Genomic DNA, 20,077 nt, shown 5'->3' with positions numbered 1-20,077 from the left:
ACGAAAGTTCGTTAAAATAAATTTGAGAGAAAAAAATTTTTTTTTGCTTCTTGTTAGATCTGAGGGAAAAAGTAAATTCGGTAAAAGAAAAATTATTATTTTTTATTATATATTTTGTAAAATAAATAGTTTTGTAGCAAAAAGGAAAGATCCGAGTCGAAAATATATCCTCTAAGAAGTCTTGCGTACGATGTAAAACGGTTTAAAAAAATAGAACAGTCTTTTCGTTATCAATAAACAAATTCTTTTTCTTCACGCAGAAATTTCGCGTTATCCCCTACTTCAAATTGTTTCAATCCACTTTTAAACATCATCTCACAAATTGCGTTCACGTAACCAAAGAAATTTAATAGAAAGGTTCATTTTACAGTTTTCAGTATTCAGTTGTCCGAGTCGCGTTAGCCGTGTAATATAAGCGTTTTGTTGTATCCTTAGTTTTAGCAATTTTTTTTTTCTCCAGCAACTGAAAAATATATTTTTCCCTTCTTCCTCACTTTTTTTTCTCTGTCTTTCATCATCATCGTTGCCGGATCATTTTCCAAACCCCGTCTTGTGGGGGTCCTATTTTCAAATCCGCCTATTTTCGCGGTTCTTTCTTGTTAACTTTATGCGCGCAAAGATGATTAGCAGCGACATCATATTTTTAGGCAAAACAATTAACTGTCTAAATTATATTAACAATGCCATCAAACGATACGTATAATATCATGGAAATAAACTAAGACAAATCCAATAAAAACTAATCAAAATTAAAGCTAAAAGGAATCAAAAATATTTTAGAAATTAACATAATTCGATAAAAAAAATAAATTTGTAAAATTCATAATCTTATTAATTACTTTCTTATTACTTAATTAAATGGACGAAAGTCCCTTAAAGTAAACTTATTACTAATCACTACATCTTAATTAATTTGCTTTAAGTTCATTTAATGTACCATTTATTAAGTTCCCTTAATAAATGATGTTTTAATTGATATGATCATTTATGTACAATTAATAAATATTTGTTAAATTACGTAACCAATAATAACGCGCAATGTGATATGGAAAAGTTACGTTAATTTAACAAATAAAAGTACAAAAAAAACTTAAGACTAAACTAACCTCAATGCGGTGTGACCCAAAGTACGCACTGAAATTAAAGTTATGTAACTTTTGGATCACCCGATTGTACTATTTGCTCTTAACCTAAATAGTATTCAAGTAAAAGTTTTTTTTTCTTAAATTATGTCTTATGCGTACGAGATGTATCAATTAATTTAATTTAGGAATATTTGATTATAGCATTTTGATTATTTTAAAGGATTTTTTAGTGTTAAGCTTAAAGTTTAACTTATTATTAGTTTTGATATATATATGTAAATATTACTATAAATATATTAAAATTTAATGTGAAGTATTGACTAGATTAATTAAATTGGTTTTAGTTAATTGAGATGTGGTCTCCAAATTTATTGTAAATTAAAGCTGTGGTTTTTTGAATTTATACTGATTTGATATAGATAGTTGAAAGTTATTTGTTTTGAGAATAAACTATTTTATATAATATCTTATTTCAATAGACTATATATACTTCAATACTGTTTAACAAGTAATACTGCTTAGGTAAAAGTATCTGATGGTTATGGGTGTGGAGATGTGACTCATCCGCTGTCCACAGCCATGGAAATCCGATGGCACGGACGTCTCCAGCTATGGTACAAATCTTTTAAACGTATCTAAATGCTTTGTACCATTGAGCTTCCCATACCAAAACCGAAGATCAACTATCGCGTTACCCAACTTAGTCACCAGATGGATGAACCATAGCGGTGTCATTATATAATAAGTAATTCTGAAAGAGTAAGTTGTTTATGGTGAGTTTACCATAAACAACTTCTATTGTGGAAAGTGCTTAAAGCTAACTTACATATAGATGTGGTCCTGCTATGCTAAGTTAGGTTCCGTTCGAATTAAGCTAAAGGGCGAACTTAAGTTAGGGAACTCTCCTCGATGCTAGGGCTGGGCAGAGCTGGACTTGGTTCGCCGTTGATGGGGGTTTTAGGTCCCAACCTTGGAGATGACCGCGAGTTACTGGTTACAGAGTGGACTGTCTGTGACCGCGGCCCGGTAAACCTCATACTGTATGCTGGTCTATCCGCGGCGCCACCCTGAAGAGAAACATCTACTTTTCAATTGCTAAAGCTATGTTCAACACACGTAAACCATCAAAGACAACATCTAAATAAGGACACGCGGTTGGCTGGGGGGACAGCGGGAAATAGAGGGAAATATCTGAATATTAAAAAAACTCGAAAGCGTTTTGTCCTCTGCCTCTGTCTTCCCTGTAAGCTTCCTCTTCCATTTATTTTTTTTTTGATGTTTCTGTACCATAAAGCATTTTCATTTCGCGGAGTGCATAAAGAAAAAACGAATTGTGCAAATATTCGGCTCCCGTTTCATAACCTATTTGTACATTTTTCTTTTTTTTTATCCTTTTTGATTATGAGGACCTGGACAATTTACGAAGGTGGGTTTATCGGGCGGAAGTAAATTTAAGTTTACCTGATTGCCGTTCCCGGTTTGACGGACGTTCTTGTAGGGTTGGAATAGAACCAGGTAGACTTTCGGTACGAACAGGCAGCCGAGGACGACGGAAGCGCTGATGTTCAAGCACATGCACACGCTGACAATTTGGATCTGGAATTTTATGAATAAACACAAAAAAATTATAGTAAATTTAGAATTGATTTATGTTACATGTACAACTCAAATAATACATTTAGTGTATAAATGAAACAAAACTATGTAAAAGTAATTTTTTTTAAATTATAAAAAACAGAAATATTGTAAATTTTAACTTATTAAACAGGTTAAGTATAGATGAAGTGTTTGTTCGAGATACAAAACTATAATTTTTTCAAGTAGCTTGAGGATCCCATGTATTTTCTTAATGTTAGATTGGATTTTAATAAATATTGTAATTTGAGTGTTTTAAAACTTACCTTGTAATCGTTGTTGGTTCCAAAATAGATTGGGAGAAAAGCAAGCCATACGATGCATGTAGAGTACATGGTGAAGCCAATGTACTTGGCCTCGTTGAAGTTCTCTGGGATCTTCCTGGTTTTGAAGGCATACCAAGTGCATAAAAGGATGAGGATCATATTGTATCCAAGAGAGAGTATTAGTGAATAGGTGGAAACGCGACATGTCAACACGGCTGTTAGCGGATACGGATAAATTTCTCTGATGTCCGGACGATCGATTACCAGCCAAATTATAGAACCGACCAGTTGAATGGAGACGATACCTAAAAATAATACAAGAAATATTATTAGTATTATGATTGACAAGTATAAAATTGTTTTATATTTCTTACCTAAAGATATTGCGACTTGCGAGATGGGCGAGGTGTAGACGGGACGTTTGATGCTTTTGACGCCTCGATTGAATATTCTGGAGATGCGATTGGTTTTTGTGAAGATAGCACTGTAGCATATGCTCAAGCATAGGCCTAATCCTATACGCATAATAGCGCAAGTTTCCACAGTAGGTTCTGCTAGGATCACGAAGGACATGGAGTAGCAACTGCATATGCCGAATAAGAGCACGTAGCATAATTCTCTGCCTGAAGCCATGATCACAGGTGTCCGGTTGTACCGTATGAAAACGCATGTCGTAAAGAGTGTGAGAGATATTCCAATACCACTGAATATCAGAGGAGCCAGAGCCCAGGCGTTCATCCAATCGATCACCAAAGCTTCTAGCTTGATGCACCCGGTTTTATTTAAGTTCGGAGCGTAACCTGGGGGGCAGGTTCTACATGTGTCGTTAAATACGAACGCGTCTTCTCGACAGGCTACGCAAATCCAGCAGCATTGATCCTGAAATTTACGTACATTTCAAATACCTGTCCGATACACTTGCACCTTATTAACTCTATTTTTCCAATGACGCATATCGTATAAAAAAAAACAATAGCAGCGTTTGTGTATTCTGTACATGAACGTGACAGGATTGTTTAAAACATAAATCCTTTCTTATTTATGCAACGTTTTCTAATTACTTCGTACGTCAAAACAATATCTACATTTATACATGTTAATAATCTTCTGCTGACGTAAATATTTTTTTTACATGAAATATTCACTTTATTATTATTATCTGGAAAATCTGCTCCAGGATTCGGTAATAAATATTGGCGTATTTGTTTCGTGCGTTAAATATATGATTACGTCAGGAGCCATATACTTCTTTAGCGGCAAAAACGGGTGAGCGAAATCTGCGGAACAACCCTTCCTTAATGATATTGCTATTAATCATGTAACTCCCTAAACGTTTCTAAAAACCCTGTTGATCCTCGAGAACAACTTCTGGTATACATCTAAATAAGATGTATTAATGTGTGCCATTAAAACTAATACAACCTATTTCACATTATTCATAATTACAGCAAAAGTTTCTCATAAACATCAACCCTCAAGCGGAGCCGATCGAAATCCCGACATTCGAAATTCTGACAAAGATAATCTTGACAGTATCAACAGTATCTATCTTTTACAAAGAAATTACTAATTAATTTTAATTGTGATCTTTCTCTTGTTGCAATAATTTAATTAATATTTTAGTGAAATGTAATTATTGAACCATCAATGATGCTTGTATGAAGATGAAAAACAAGTTTTCTAAGTGCTGAAGAATGTATGATCATTAATCCTTCGCAGATGTAAGTTCCTTATGATTTATCCTGCGAGGTATGATAAATGAAGTGTGCAAGTACATCGCTTGCAGGATAGTAAGTAAAGGATAATTACTTGATAATTGCGGATGTGTCCTGATGGGCACGTGTGGCTGCAAATCGAAGTTGGGATGTCCTTCCTGTCTCGCCATTCCAGGTGCTCCAACTTCAAATCGAGACTGCAACATAAACACAAACATATATATAAAATACAACGTTTCCACTCGAAAACGATTATGAACAGGACGATTTGCGCAAACAGATTTTACTAACATTAAATCTCGACACAATTATCAGTCAACAATTTCATCTAATTTTATAATTATCCGCAGGACTTTGCATTCCTCAAATGTGCAAAAAAAAAAATAATTTGATTAATGATTGAAAGGTAAAGCTTTTTTTGCTCTTCCAAAAAATGTAGCTTTATAAAAAAAGTGATGTTCTACCTTCAAAGGGACGTCGATTTACGTGGAATCAACAACTGCTTAAAATAGAACCGAGGATTAAAATAAATTACGATTCGCTTCTTTAAATCGGCACTTTATTCATCCGGTTACCATGAAAATATCCAGAGGAAATGAAGAATACGGCAGAAATTCATAAAGAGATAATAAAACTGCGCAGTCATAAAAGCAGTAATAAGCTTATACGTAATATAACTTTTTTTTAGTTTACTCATATTTTTTTAAATTATTATTAAGGTGAGTAGACATGGTTTGCTTAGTTAATTACAGTTTGTAAAGAATATTCAAATTTTTATATTTCGTAAACTACTTTCAATACTAATTATTCGCAAATAAAATACTTCTATTCAATTACATTTAAATAGTTTGATTACCGAATTTTATCAATGTAACCGAATTTGAACGAAGTTAGACCGAAGTTAGACCGAATTTGATTTCCGAAATGGAATTTCGGTCACTTTGACCGAATTTTAACGGAGTTAGACCGAATTTGACCAATGTTTTTCAGAATTTGAACGGAGTTAGACCGAGTTTGACAGAATATGATTTGCAAAACCGATTTGAACTTGAATTTGATTTCCGAAGCTGTATAAGTTATTTTTAAAGATATATTTCTATAAATCTTAGTAAATTTATTATATCACATACATATATTTACAACACCATCATAAACATAAAAAAGTTACCCATTAGAGATTACTTCATTAGTTTGGGGATGAAAATCAATATGTTCGCCTTTATATTAATTAAATGAAATATCAGTGAGGGACAAATGAAAATTGATTTGACAATTCCATTAATTTAATCAAACGTATCATGCGTGTGCATTAAAAGCGATCCATGTTTTTTCTCCCCATTAGTTCTATACCGCATAGCTTTTATGCACAATCACGTAAACGAGACAAAAAATATATACGGAACAATTTTTTAATTAATGTATCATTCAATCATTGTTAGGTAAAATTTGTTCCAGCATTTCCGTCAAAGTTAAAAGCAGTTCTGTTTTTTTTTCTGGGAATACTCGATAATCCATTAACAAAAAAAATAGATGCAATGCAGATGTAATTTCACAATAAAAATGAAATAATCCTGTGCAACGCAGGATTACAGCAGCCATGATATGCTTTTTCTTTTGTTCTGAAAGCTTTACTGTGAATTTAATAACGTACATATATAATGCAGAAACTACGCATCGAAAATATTCCTAACTCAAATATTAAAAATAAATAAATATATTTATAATTTTGTTGTAAAATATCAACAAATTTATTATAAATACTTGAATTAAACTATATTCTTATAGTGTTATATAAAACTTACACTTCATTAAAAAAAGTAATTAAAATTTTGCAGAACTATTGTCTAATCTATCATGACTACAACTGAAAAAGACTAGTTTAGAACTAAGATTCGATGACTTGTAATAACATTGGATACATTCGCCCGGAAAGGGTTAAATTCTGTTGTAGTGAATGTTTTTAGCGGTTAGATTTGTCATATTGTATTTGTGATTTGGATGTGATGACATGTATATTGCGTTGATGATGAGGACCGTTGGGAGTTGAGATTAAACAGTGCTTCGTAACAATCGGCGTTTGCAAATTAACTTTGAAATTGGGTAATATGGAAAGATCGAAATTGACGCCGTGGGGATGCGAAAATTCCAATCATGCCATCATCGACTCAACAATATTTTTTTTTCCACGTTTGCAANNNTATAGCATAGCTCACTCACATCGCGCCTCACGCTGTCTATTCTCAGGTCCGACGCGTTGCATAATAGGAAAATGGAACACAGCTAAATGTTAATTTCCGGTGAATAACTTCCTAGTCGATACCAATTGTACTTAATAAAATATGAAGGTTTTCAGGTTTTTTTTTTGTAAAAATTTTAATACAATAAAATATTTGCTAAGATTATAATACCTTTAATATATTTATAACATTAGCAAAAGCTAAAGTCTCAAAAGTAGGTAGAAGCAAAATAGTATAAAACAAAAAATATGTATATTTTCAATTCTCAAACGAATTTTACGTTTGTAAATAAATTGTTTATTTATAATAAAAACACTGCGAAATATTTGTATTTTCCACCAATCATTTTATATATTGTTCATGCCCCAACGTGTAAATCGCTGAATATTTGATAATTTTAAAATTGCATGTATTTTTTTTGTTGAAACTCTATACATGATGTGATTTATAATGTGCATATTAATGATTTAAAGGATGCAAAGATTTTATCAATGCTTTTGACAAATATTGTGTGAAAATGTTGTAAACAAATTGTTTATTCATAATAAAGGCTTTGCAAAATGTGTGTATTTTTCATTAAAAATTTAATATTTTTCCTCCAACGCATGTAAAAAAAAATAAAATAAAATGTGCAAATATTTGGATTTGTATAATTCAAAAATTGCTAGTATTGCTTCGATTTAAAGTATTTAATTAATGATATATAACATGGACTTATTTCAAGAAATGTTATAGGATCAAGAGATTTTTTTTTGTATTTTTAATATTTAATCGTGTAAATATAGCTCAAATAGGTCCCTCACAGAGTAATACTAGGGCCCACGACAAAGATTTGAAATTTACCAGTAGGGGGTAAAAGTATACATTTACTAAATTCTCTTTTGAGAAAATATAAAAAGTTTTATTTCTTAATTGTTAAAGATTATATAAAAAATATGTAATTGTCTATGTCTATTAGTATTTATTTTTTAATAAAAAAAAATCATAACATTTCTGATCTTTTGAATATATTCATTCATTTTAATTGAATAGGATGATTTTTGTCAACCTTTGACATTATTTTTAACCGCTTATTATTAGAGTATCTTTGTACTTTTATTCGAGATCAAAAATATTTATTCGTGCATTACTAATGTGTTTCATTTAACTCAGTCTGCCTTTCAAATACGCAATTTCCATTATTACCATTTTTAGGGAGAAAACGCAGAGGTAAACTTGCACTGTTTAGGAGTAAAAAAAATGGTAGTTTGGGGGGAAGGGATGGAATAGAGGTGATGATGAGGGGGAGTCATCACATCCAATTACATATGCCGGTGTTAGCTAACGCGAGCAATTTTCGACGCGCTGACCAGGCAACAGGACCCCCCAGATGAGCAACCCCTTTCCCCTCAATTTCCCCCACTCAACATGTGCCACCCCTAACGCCAGTCGCAGCAATTCCCCCCACTCGTTTATTATCATTCACGTTGGCTCGTATCGATTTAATATGAAATTATTAATGCCGGAACGATGGGCTCGAAGAAAAATTAAAATTCCATTTCCACAAGATGACATTAAGCGAGAACGTTTTAAGGTGTCATTCTTAAGTGGATCACAGATGAAACGTGCTACTTCTTCTTCCTTTTTTGTTTCATAATTCAAAGTAAAAATCACTTTCAGCACAAAAATACCAATTTTTATATATTTTTTTAAGTGACAACATTTAACTCCTATCATAGATTTAATAACATACAAAATAATTAATTAATTTAGTTTTAACTAGACATTAAAATAATTGATGATTTCCGTACAAATGCACTAAAAAAACTCTTCGGTTTAAGAATTTCGGTTTCCTATGAAAAAAGTAAACAATTTCACTGAAATTTCCTAATGACCTTAAAGACGCAATAAACCCTATAGAAATTAAAAGTTGCATAAAAGAATTTAACGTGAATTTCAAACAATTTTTCAGAACTTTTAATGTAGCAAATAAAGGACAAAATATAATTTGAATATTTTATAAATAATGATTTTTAGTTGAAAAAATAACCAAATTTATTTAAATAGTGATAATTAAAAAAAAACAATAAGATTTACATATTTCCAAGCTGTGGTCAATAGCCCTTTACAACATTTCCAAAAATATTCATTTGTTTCGTTACATCAAAAGTTTCGAATAAACTCTTTATGATTTAATTGAAAAATTGTAATAGGTAACAAAAATACGTTTCCAATAAATATTCTACATAAGCTGTAATGCTCTGTGTGGAAATGTATGTGTTTCGTAGAAACACAAAGGGCTTTATCGAATAAATAATTCCTAATATTTCCGTTTTTTTTAATAATGCATTGAAAACGTCACAAAGCGTTGGCCCTTTGATGGTAGAAATCTGAATTAATTTCACTAACGATGTAAAATGTTATTCAATTTATTTTCATTTTGTGCGTCACAATTTGATTTTGTGCGTCATTATTTAAAATATATTTTTTGCCATTAGAATAACTAAAATAATGATGTTTTCGCTGAAACGTTAATTAAAGAAAAAAACAAAAAAAATTATTAATAACAAAATGTCATATCATAAAAGTTCATATAATGATGAATTTGTTTGTAAATTTATGTTGAAAATCTGTTATCAAAGGCAGATAGACTTTTAGTCTTTATATTTTGCCACTTCTGCAAAATGTAATAGTCTTTTTGACCAAACGTCTAACGACCAAAGTTTTTCAGTTAAAAATTATTATAAAATTCAATTGAATTAAAATCTGGTATAGAAAAATTGTATGAAATATTATATATGGAGAGGATGCAATAATAATATAGGAAAATTGATTTCAGTACACAATGCAGTTTGCTTCGCGTGTCCGAGAGATTTCACCAAAAACCTCCCCTATAGTCGGATATGGAATATATTCCATTCTATAGAAATACACTGCATTCAGGAATTACGGAGTACTGCCTTCCGTAAACATCCAATTCCGATTTATATCCATTTTCAATATTTGATTCCGTATTATGCTTTATGCGACTTTCGAGCATTACTTATAGCTCGTTTTCTGGCAAACATATATAGAATCTGCGTCGATACGCAATTTGCTCGGGTTTTTCTATTATGCAAGCAGACCCTCGTCTTGACGTTGCGAACCATAATTTTCCATCGTGTTAAACACAGCTTTTCTTCACAAATATGATTATCCTTAAATTTACTTAGACTTCACTTGACAAATAAGATTAATACGTTTTTGTTACAACTTATACTTATGTAAAATAAACTTGTAAACACCAATTCATTTAATTTATATATGTTACTTCATATCTATAAGAAAACTAAAGTATTTGAAATTAAGTTTTAAATGTTGTCATCTAACTATGACTACATCTGAAAAAAAAACTTTGAAGACATATATATATATATAAATATTGTAATTAATATCAATTAAAAATATAAATTTAATTATCTTAAATATAAGACGTACCCTAGTAGTAAATCATATATAATTTATACTTATAATTAATAAAGGTCGCTGTTGTTTGTCACAATATGTCGCTTTTACAGCCTGCAAATAATATACGATCTTAATATGCAATTTAATAACATATTATGCTCAATTTGCTATTATAAACCGTGGCGAACATACTGTTAATAGTTGTAAACACATTCTAATTAAATCCGGGAATCGGCGAAACATCAAACGCATGGATAGATATGTCTCTCTCCTAGCCACTGACGCCATGACGTAATGCATATAATTAATAATTTGCGTATACATATGTATAGTTTGCATTCTTGGATGGAAGAAGGGTTTGTATTTCGCATCCATTGTATATTTTGCGGTTTGAGGATTCATGCCATTTCCATGGCTACAGGACTTGAATATCTGATCTAATGATATTGCGGAATCCCTCAAAAAAAAAACCATATGTTGATCATTAATGCGCATCAGAGGATGCATTCATATTCATGCGAATAACATTCGGGATGGCAACCCCAGCAATAGGAATTGATTAACTGTCGTTTAACAGGGCTGCTACATATGTCCCACAAATATTTTGCCACCAAATTTTATTAGGTCGTCAACCAGTCCCAATTACTTGCTATGCCGATCGCGTCCCTTCGAAATTGATTTTCCCGCCCTCCGAATATATTTAGCTTCGTTTTTTTTCTACTTTCTTTCTCATCTTGGAAGAAGACGCAGCTCATTTCTCGTCGGTTTTTATTTTCTAAAGGTAATTTATGTAAAGCCTCATCCAATGAACGCGCCGTCACGCATTTCATTCTTATTCATGATGGATTTTATATTCAATGATTACGCGAAAGTAGGAAACAATATGCACTGTACTTACACCTCCTTCCAAGAGCCAATCTGTTTGTAATCGTATTTTCCGTCCTCGTGCTTTTGATACTGGTAGATGTTGTAGCTTCCATAGGCATCTCCATCAGAGTTGAACTTCACCTCAGTTTTTTGTTTTCCTGCAAAACATATTAATAGTATTAAAAAACATTTAATTTATTTTAGTCTAACAACAAATATGTATATGATTTAATTATTATTTGTATATTAGTAACCTAAATATAACTTAAAGAAAGCTTCCAAAGCATTAAAAAATGGTATTTATAAATAATAATCTAATTTACGCCACTGTAGGAATTCCACATAAGAGGCGGATATATCCTCCCAATTTTTTACACTAGCGCCAAAAACATATTAATACACAGCAGTTTCACAAAAGACAGTTAAAAATGCGAACTTGAAAAATCTATGTCCACAAAGTGTTAAAGTTTTTAGATAAATGAGTTCACAAAATTTTCAATAAAAATATTTCAAATATAATAAAATAAATAAAACATGAGGAAACTTAAATCCTTGAATTTTCGTATCATGTAATGTATATATGGTCTACTTTAATAAGATAGATTTTCGCAAAGTTGTGTCCTTAATTGAAAAGATTGCCGTAAGCGAAAAATTTCGTTTGTGAAATATCACTGCTCTAAGACGGAGATCCTGACAAATTGTTGCATTCGTATCGACGGCGAAATTGCAAACAGATTTTGCCATAATCCAGGACCGCCCGATCTTAAATAGGCCGCCTCCATCAATGCCAATAAATAAGACAGGATAAGTTATCCCAGAAGTAGTCGCAGTTTCTTCAGGAAATCGATGAATCCTCCAATACTTCAGTACGTAAAATAAGTTTTTTTTAAAAACAATTCCTCTTGATAAATTTGCTGATTTTATTTGCTGATTTGCATAAGATTTTATATAATATTTCCCTTGCAAATCGTATAATAAAAACTAAGAAAAATGAACACTACATATTTATATTTAACAGAAATTTTATAAAGGAAAGATAACTCTTTAATCCTTTTGCGCGTTTGAAATCGTATAATAAAAATTAAGAAGAATGGAAGTCTTTCGGATAAAGACGATATGGATAAATGGATGCTTTCTATTCACTTTACGGTAGTCATCTTCCTGTCATTACACGGTCAACGGCCGTTTTAAAAGCCATAAATTTGACCGTAGGTCAGGTCGGAAATTGCCCGAGTCATCGCTCCCGAGAGACTGAATATATAAACCCGACGGTTTTAATAATACCAGATCATTTGACCCACACTCCCTCCAACTCCCGCTGCTCATATAATTACGCAATAATATACATTCAAGGATTAAGATGGATACCGTAATAACTTAATTAAGCTTAATTAATTAACGGCGAATTCATCGCGACTCCAGGTTCGCAGAGGGTAGACATAATCAATTATGTTATATTCAAATGAATACGACAGGGTTTGACGTTTAATTTTTGTTAATTTGCAAATTTACACCGAGGAATGATGAATGGATGATGGATTGTTATCCAAGTATTTATATATACACTTATACTATCCTTATCCTATATGAGTTACCAAGTACATGATAGTTCTATTATTATTAATATAATAAAGGAACGGCGAATATATCCGCCCTATCATTTACATAATTGTATTTAAGGAAACTATCAAATCTTAACTCTTTATACCCTGCAATCTTCTAAAGTTATTTTGTACTAAAATAAATCAAATTATAGTAAAATAATTTGAAATGAATGAATAAAGGTAAAATCCTGAAATTTTAATTAGTTTTATGTTTCCAAAAAAAAATCCACATTGCGTAATGGAAATATAATCGTCGGATTAATGAACGCACTGCGGTGTGTATTTTGCATAAGTAATGAAAAGTGTTTTTAATGACGCGATGAGGGTGAGGGTGTGCAAAAAAAAAAATAGGGGTATGCACAACGAAATTGGCCCCGTAAAATTCAGTTTATAGTTGCAGTTAATCTTGGGAAGCGGGAAATTCAATTGCATAGTTAAATATGTGCAATATTTGATGGCTTTTGAAAATCCGAGCGTGCTGCATCCAGCTAAAATGTAAATGCGGATCTGGTGGATGCGCCGGGTTCTGTTCACAATAATTTTGTTAATTAAGAAATCAAACCGACCTATATTGGTGAAATCCAATGCAGCATCATAAATGAACTGTGAATCTATACATGCATTCAGGTATGGTAGATTTTGAAACGCATTGATTTGGCTCATTTATAACATTGTTCTCTTCTAATCCACTTACAATCGATGTATGCTGTTCGGATCTGTAATTTGATTTTTGCACCTCCTTTAGTTATTTTTCATCTCAACTTGATTTATATGACATTTAAACAGAAAATTTACCAAATTTACATAATTTTATTTATTAGTTTTTATATTTAATTGTTACTAAATATTATTCTTTTTCTATTTGATAAAGGATTGGAGTCAAAACTTTGTAAATCTAACGTTGAATGAATTATAACATCCTTTATCAATGAATCACAAAGAGAATATCGGCAAAGACGAAAGTTAACAAAACTCCGGTGAACATGTTTCTATGGCAATTATAATTTAATAAAAAGTTAATTATCGTCTAAGCGAAGTCGAATTTATTGCTCGAAAAGTTACTGCAAAGTTTTCCGTCTGTTAATTACAATGAGCGTTCGTCGTCTATCCGCCACGTAAAAAAGAACAATCGGAGCATGAGAATAGGAACATCATATACACAGGTTGCTCTGAGACTTCCGAGATAATTTGCTTTGTAGCGACTTATCCACTATTAATCTTCGCAGATTCGCCGCGTTCCTTCCATAAATTCTTCATTTACTTTTTAGTTTAGTTAAGCACTTTTTCCTTATTCCCTTTTGTCCGTCCTCTACGACCATTCATTTCTGTTATTTCCGAACATTAAATGAACTCGAGCCGGCGCGAAAGCAATTTACTTTTGTTGCGGCACGCGGAGAAAGCAATCATCATCGTCCTTCGGTTACGTAACGGCTGCGATGATTAATGACTGGGAAGTGTTTGTGTTGTGTAACTTATATATATATATATATATATATATATATATATTAGGGTAGCGATATTTCGTGTGGATTAGGGTAGAAGAAATGAGATGGAAATGATCTCAATTAGGATCGATTTTGTGATGGTACTTCACGTACCTGTAAACGTGACGTTCCTGATGTACTTGAGGACCTGTGATCCAGCAGGTGTTGGCCGTAACTCTTCGCACAGGTGGAAGGGTTCGTCGCACCTGTCTGCAACGATGTCGTGGATAGCATGGGCTGCTGCGTAGACGGCGTCAACTGGAAATCATAAGAGAAACAATGTCAATCGTGGCTTCCTAGCTGAGGTTGATCTTTCTAAATGCCTCACGTCGATCAAATCCCGTGGCTTTATAACGTAATTGAATCACTTTCCGCGGAATCTCTACAGATTAGCAGAGATTTAAACGAGTTTATGTAATCACGCCTATCATTTTTTTCTTTCAGCTTTCATTTTAAAAAAATATTATTTTTTATTGCAATGTTAATTGCAACAATTATGAAATTATATAAATAATTACAAAACAAAAATATTATAAAAAAAAATACATGTTTTTTTTGAAGTAGTGAAGAACTCGGACAAATTTGATAGAACTAGACAAATTTTAGCAATTGTGAAATAGAATACGTAACTTTATTACAAAATTCTTAGTTAAGTATATCTTCCTTTGGGAATAGTAGATTAGAGCGTCTGTATCAGAATAAGTAATCCATGAGAAACAAGTCACCGCAGGGCATAATCCCTTGGATTGTGCATCGCGCTAATTGGTAGGGTCGATAATCTGCTAAAAGGCAACACCGATACAGAGGAAATAATAATATTACTTCCTAATTTCTATAATAAACAAATTTACTTAATTAAACCAATCTTGAAACATCTGGTTTTAATACTTAATTATTTCATTGGTTTGGATTACATTCTTTAGGATTTGTCCCTAATATGCGTCTGTTCCAATTAACCAGTGTCCCAATTAAAAGGAATCGACTATATTTAATGAATTTATTTCCATTTGATATTAATTAACGTGAGTTTAAATTTACATTTATTATTTTCATATTAAAATTCATATATTGTACGACAATTATTCTGCATGTTTTTGATTGTATTATTGTAAAATAAACAGATAACAATGGTATTAATGTGAATAAAATCGTATTATTTTAGGGCTTAAAAAATATTTAGTTATGACTAAAACGCGTGCATTTATATAATATTAATAATAGCCGCGCCGCAAATATTTATTTTGTATAATTCGAATAAATCAATTGTTTGCGCTTGTTTGTTTTTAGATGGAACACGTTGTTATTTCAAATTGCGTCGAATTAATTCCACTGTTTTTAATCAAATTTATTTTCCCATCGAACGCGTGATGCAAATCGAATGCGATTTGTACATTGAAATATACGTCGTTCGCAGATGGATGTTTATGTGACAGTTCAATTCGCAATTGTCTGCTTGAATTGCGTTACATAATTGCAGATTTAAATCTATTTATATAAGATCCTTTTTTTGTGGTACTGACGTATTAATAGGAATAAGTAAAAGGGATGCGTTTTGCGACTCCTTGTTCTATCTATAAGGGTTTTCACCCTTTTTCGTCTCGCGTGCTGCGGTACTTTTGTTTAGTCCTTCGTGTATAAATAAAGTTTTGTAAGCAAGGGTCGGATAATGTATCCGCTATAACCTAAAAGCGCTTACCGTTGCACCGGCGGTCTTCTTCATCCCTTAAGTCCTTACTGAGGAAGGGCCTGCACGGCATTCCTTTATTACGTGTGTAATATACGGCCGACGGCTGGTGTGATATACACATGATCATTAGCTGCGAACGCTTTTCAAATGAGAAATAATTTGAAAGCCCTTCAGACGATCGCTGCTCGTTCTCGACCTCTCGTTAGGTTCCCTATTCTAATTGGGAATGACGCTATTGTTAGGCCGACAAAATTGTTACTGAGTTACGTAAATTCAATGGCTTTCGTTCGAAAATTTAATTGGCCACTTTCACCACTGTACTCATTCAAGTCACATATTTTTTTTCCCCACTAAATGGAAAGATGTCATCTTTTAGATAAATGTATACTTTTCTGATTATGTAATTTCCTTGCATTTGCTTAAAATTGTCGTTTTCTTACATTTTGCTTATTCATATTAACATTATATAAACAATGGATAAAGTACATATGTGATATTATATGTACATAACAAATTAAATAATAAACATTTTAAAGGCAGGAAAATCTATAGCCTTTTGTATATCTATTTGTTTGATAAATTTTACTTTATATTTTTTTTATTCTATGCGAACTTATGAAAAATGCTGATGTTTCTATACAAGTCTTATATAAAATTGCTAATAAAAAATGTCATAAAATTAATAAAATTTAATTTTTGTAATTACTTATATTATATTAGTTGGAATATTAAAATGTATACAAAATTATTTGTATTGCTAGAATATACGTAAATATATTCAATCAGTAACTCGGCGCATCCGTCATTTATTATAATGTTAATATATTTTTTATTTAGACATAATGTTTTCATATAACGTATATTGATTATTAGATTTAATTCGACTGATCCGGTCCAATTTTGGCAACTTTGAAAAATAAATATTTAATATAATCCATAATTGTAACTTTATTAATGTAAAACCGTGTTATTTTTATATTTTTTCTAAACCGTGTAAATGCGAAAACGTGTAAAAAAAAGTACCGTGTAAAATGAAGGATGGTCTGTCTGCCCAAAATATAAATATTTTAAAATTATCTCATGTGTTTGTTTCCAGTTATTGTAAAGAAATTGATCCGTCAGAAGTTACGTAACGTTTAGATTGATTGCGTGTCAGGGATGTGTGCGCTCGAACGGTATGTCACATCAGTAAGGAATCCCGTATAAAGGATAATATCAATATCCTTATTCATGCGGAAACGCGTTTAAATGCTACTTTCTATTCGGAATGCACGAAACGCGCAAAGGTGGAGGCAATGCGAGAATCCGAAGTATGGCTATATGAAATATTACTTTAGAGATGTGTTTGAAATGCATACTTTCCAGATGAATACAGTCGACCCTCTCCGATTCAACGGTGCTGCATGCTGTACTAATACCGAACGTCGTTTCAATTATCGGAATCTGCAGATCCTACATGCACAATTTCTATGCCGGACTTGTAGGAAAGCGTGAATAGAATGTCCACTATTGTTAAATTTTATAAAATGCAACTCTATTCGAGATATTGAGAATTGTCCTTTACATGTATTATATATACTTGCTGTAGAAAATCAATAGTATTTGTATATTTATTTCGTAGGAATAATAGAAATATTACTTTTATTCCTACATTTTATATATTAGGTGATCCAAATTTGGCAACCTTCTTAAAAAAAATGAATTAATGCATTGTATGAAGTAGCTCCTCTTGTATGGATTTTATAATGAATTTGATGACTACAATTTTATGATATTCCAAGGACAAAATTGTCTTTAAGAAAGGCCGTTTCTTTACAATGTACGCTCGTGTAGTTCTGACGTTTTGTGCATTGCTTTAAATATACAACCAAGAAATCGAGCGGAAGCTACTATATAGCGGAAGTAAAATAAAGTCCTTCTCTCCTGGGATTCCAGCTAACTTGAGTTCGGCACTGAGAAGTAGTCTCATTGTGTATCTCGGAGAAATCTATGAAGCTTACAAATTGGTTAGTAGTTTGTAAATTGTATTTCCTTCCAAGTTGTTATCTCTTAACTATGTATATGCATCTATATATAAGCTTCGTAATTGTTTAAATTTCATCTCCAGCAAATGCATTAAATAAAACAAGTATTAAAATCGTTTTCACGTTTTGAAGATTACAAAAAAAAGATTCATATTTTTTTTTTAATTAAGAATTAATTTGATTATAACTTAAGGTTTCTTAACTCAGACTCAAAATTGTATTTTTTGTTATTGTTGTTGTTAATAAAATAAATAAATAATAATATTAATAAATATATAATGTGTTACAAAATAAATCTGTAATTTTGATTCTTGTTTGTTATAATAAATGATGGGAAAACGCATGAAACGAGGAGTTAAATCTGCGAATGAATTTTCTATGAGACAGGTACGATTTTTCTTCCTTTCTGTTTTCTTCAGTCGAGGGAAACCATTAAAAATGGTGCTGGGAAAAGTGGCGTTTACCCACTTCGTGGATATTATCACTTATGTTGTTTTCCTTCCACCTCGCTCTTTATTCCTTCGTCCTCGATTTTCTTTTCCTCGGAAAAAAAAACCTAGGAAGTATACAAAATATTCCTCTCCAGAGAATGATTCAATTCTGGTAGACTCTTACATATTTAATGAAAAGAATATGTTTCGACTCATCCTCATTTAATATTTATGTCAAACACTTTATTTACGTAATTTATAAGCGTTTCTAATGCTTACTAAAAATTATAGTAAAACGATTAAAAAAAGTCAGATTTTTGTCCACTAAAACTGTATATTGATTTTATTCTAAATAACACAGGAAAATATATAAAAATAGGAATTTTGTGAATGATGCATAAAGTAACATTCAGTTATTTAAGAGTTTTGAATACTTATTCTGAATTACAGTAAAACGATTGAAACAAAAAGAGATCTTTGTCCACTGAAAGTATATATTGATTTTATTCTCAATAACACATGGAAATGTATAAATATTAATCCTCTGAGGATTTTTCATGAAAAATATTTGAAATGAAGAAAGTTTTATTTAAAATTGGGAAACAAATGCGTTTCCATAAAGTAGCATTCGCTATATTTGCATAAAAAAAATGATTATTGACGGATGAGGTTGGAAAAGGGGGAGTGGGTGTTGAATTACCGAGTTCATTTCGCGAATCCAGTTTGATTATACGACCGATGTTTTCCCGTTATTAACCTTCTGGAATGATGAGAAAAAAAGACAATTCGAAGCGGCTGCTGGAGCTGATTTGAATTTAAATAAACTAGTTTCATTATTGTATGCATAAACATTGTGTTACACATAGGGGATTACTCTTTCCTGGTATCAACATACAAATGGAAATTTTGCGAATACAAATTTTCCTTATTACTTCATTATTACCAGAAAATAATTAGTTTAAAATGTATAGTGAAATTTGGAAATATTTTATTCCTGGTATCAACAAATCAAAATTTTCCGAATACAAATGTTTACTTCATTATTCCTAGAAAATTATTATTTCGTACAAAATTAGAAATGAAAATTTAGCGTCAACAAACAACACTTAAAAATTGATGACGGGATGTGGGCACCAGTTAGTTTCAGTATTTGAGGGCCCTAAACATTTTTTAGTTTGGGCCCTCTTTAGATCAAATTCCGTCAGCCATGAAAGTTGTTGAATCTTTTAGATGCTTAAGCTGTGTATCTTTATTGTCCTGTAAACATACTGCTCTAAATATTGAGATGAGAAACTGAGAAGTGAGAAGTGGCAAATTGGCAAACAAAACATGCTTTTGCTGTCTACAAAACAAGCTGCAGCCATTTGGCCACCACCAGAGAGAGATGCAAATATCATCTTGTTTCCTAATCTGTTACTCGCATCTACTATCTATACAGATGAATCCTCACATCCTTCCCATTATCGAGATTTGCATAATCCCAGATGAAGAAGAATATCGATTGCATAAGGCTGCATGCGCGCTGTGCCTAGGTATGACAGGATACAAACAAAAAGTTGAAGTGTATAGTTCGAGCAGCGGTATGAAATGTTTGTGTTCCGCTTAAGCGCTTCTCG

General features: G+C 31.8%; 1 protein-coding gene across 3 annotated transcripts in view; it reads right to left on the bottom strand.

Annotated features, from left to right (window-relative positions):
* Positions 1-1,446: 1,446 nt before the first annotated feature.
* LOC108560036 (metabotropic glutamate receptor 7) overlaps positions 1,447-20,077 on the bottom strand; it is an 87,908-nt gene continuing 69,277 nt past the window's right edge. Inside the window, exons 7-13 of one of the 3 annotated variants that reach the window (XM_017917472.1) lie at positions 14,434-14,577; positions 11,263-11,389; positions 4,796-4,898; positions 3,361-3,865; positions 2,987-3,291; positions 2,547-2,681; positions 1,447-2,152 (exon numbers count right to left, since the gene is read on the bottom strand). In XM_017917472.1, coding sequence (XP_017772961.1) covers positions 1,973-2,152; positions 2,547-2,681; positions 2,987-3,291; positions 3,361-3,865; positions 4,796-4,898; positions 11,263-11,389; positions 14,434-14,577 — 1,499 coding nt within the window. In that variant the 3' untranslated portion in view covers positions 1,447-1,972. Of the gene's footprint in view, positions 2,167-2,546; positions 2,682-2,986; positions 3,292-3,360; positions 3,866-4,795; positions 4,899-11,262; positions 11,390-14,433; positions 14,578-20,077 lie in introns of all 3 variants that reach the window. The other 2 variants (XM_017917466.1, XM_017917480.1) reach the window with 2 other exon arrangements.

This window comes from Nicrophorus vespilloides, unplaced genomic scaffold, assembly GCF_001412225.1.
Source record: "Nicrophorus vespilloides isolate i.1.1-1 unplaced genomic scaffold, Nicve_v1.0, whole genome shotgun sequence".
Lineage (NCBI taxonomy): Eukaryota > Metazoa > Arthropoda > Insecta > Coleoptera > Silphidae > Nicrophorus > Nicrophorus vespilloides.
The sequence above is the reverse complement of the archived record's forward strand: the minus strand, read 5'-3'. Positions and strand labels throughout refer to the sequence as shown.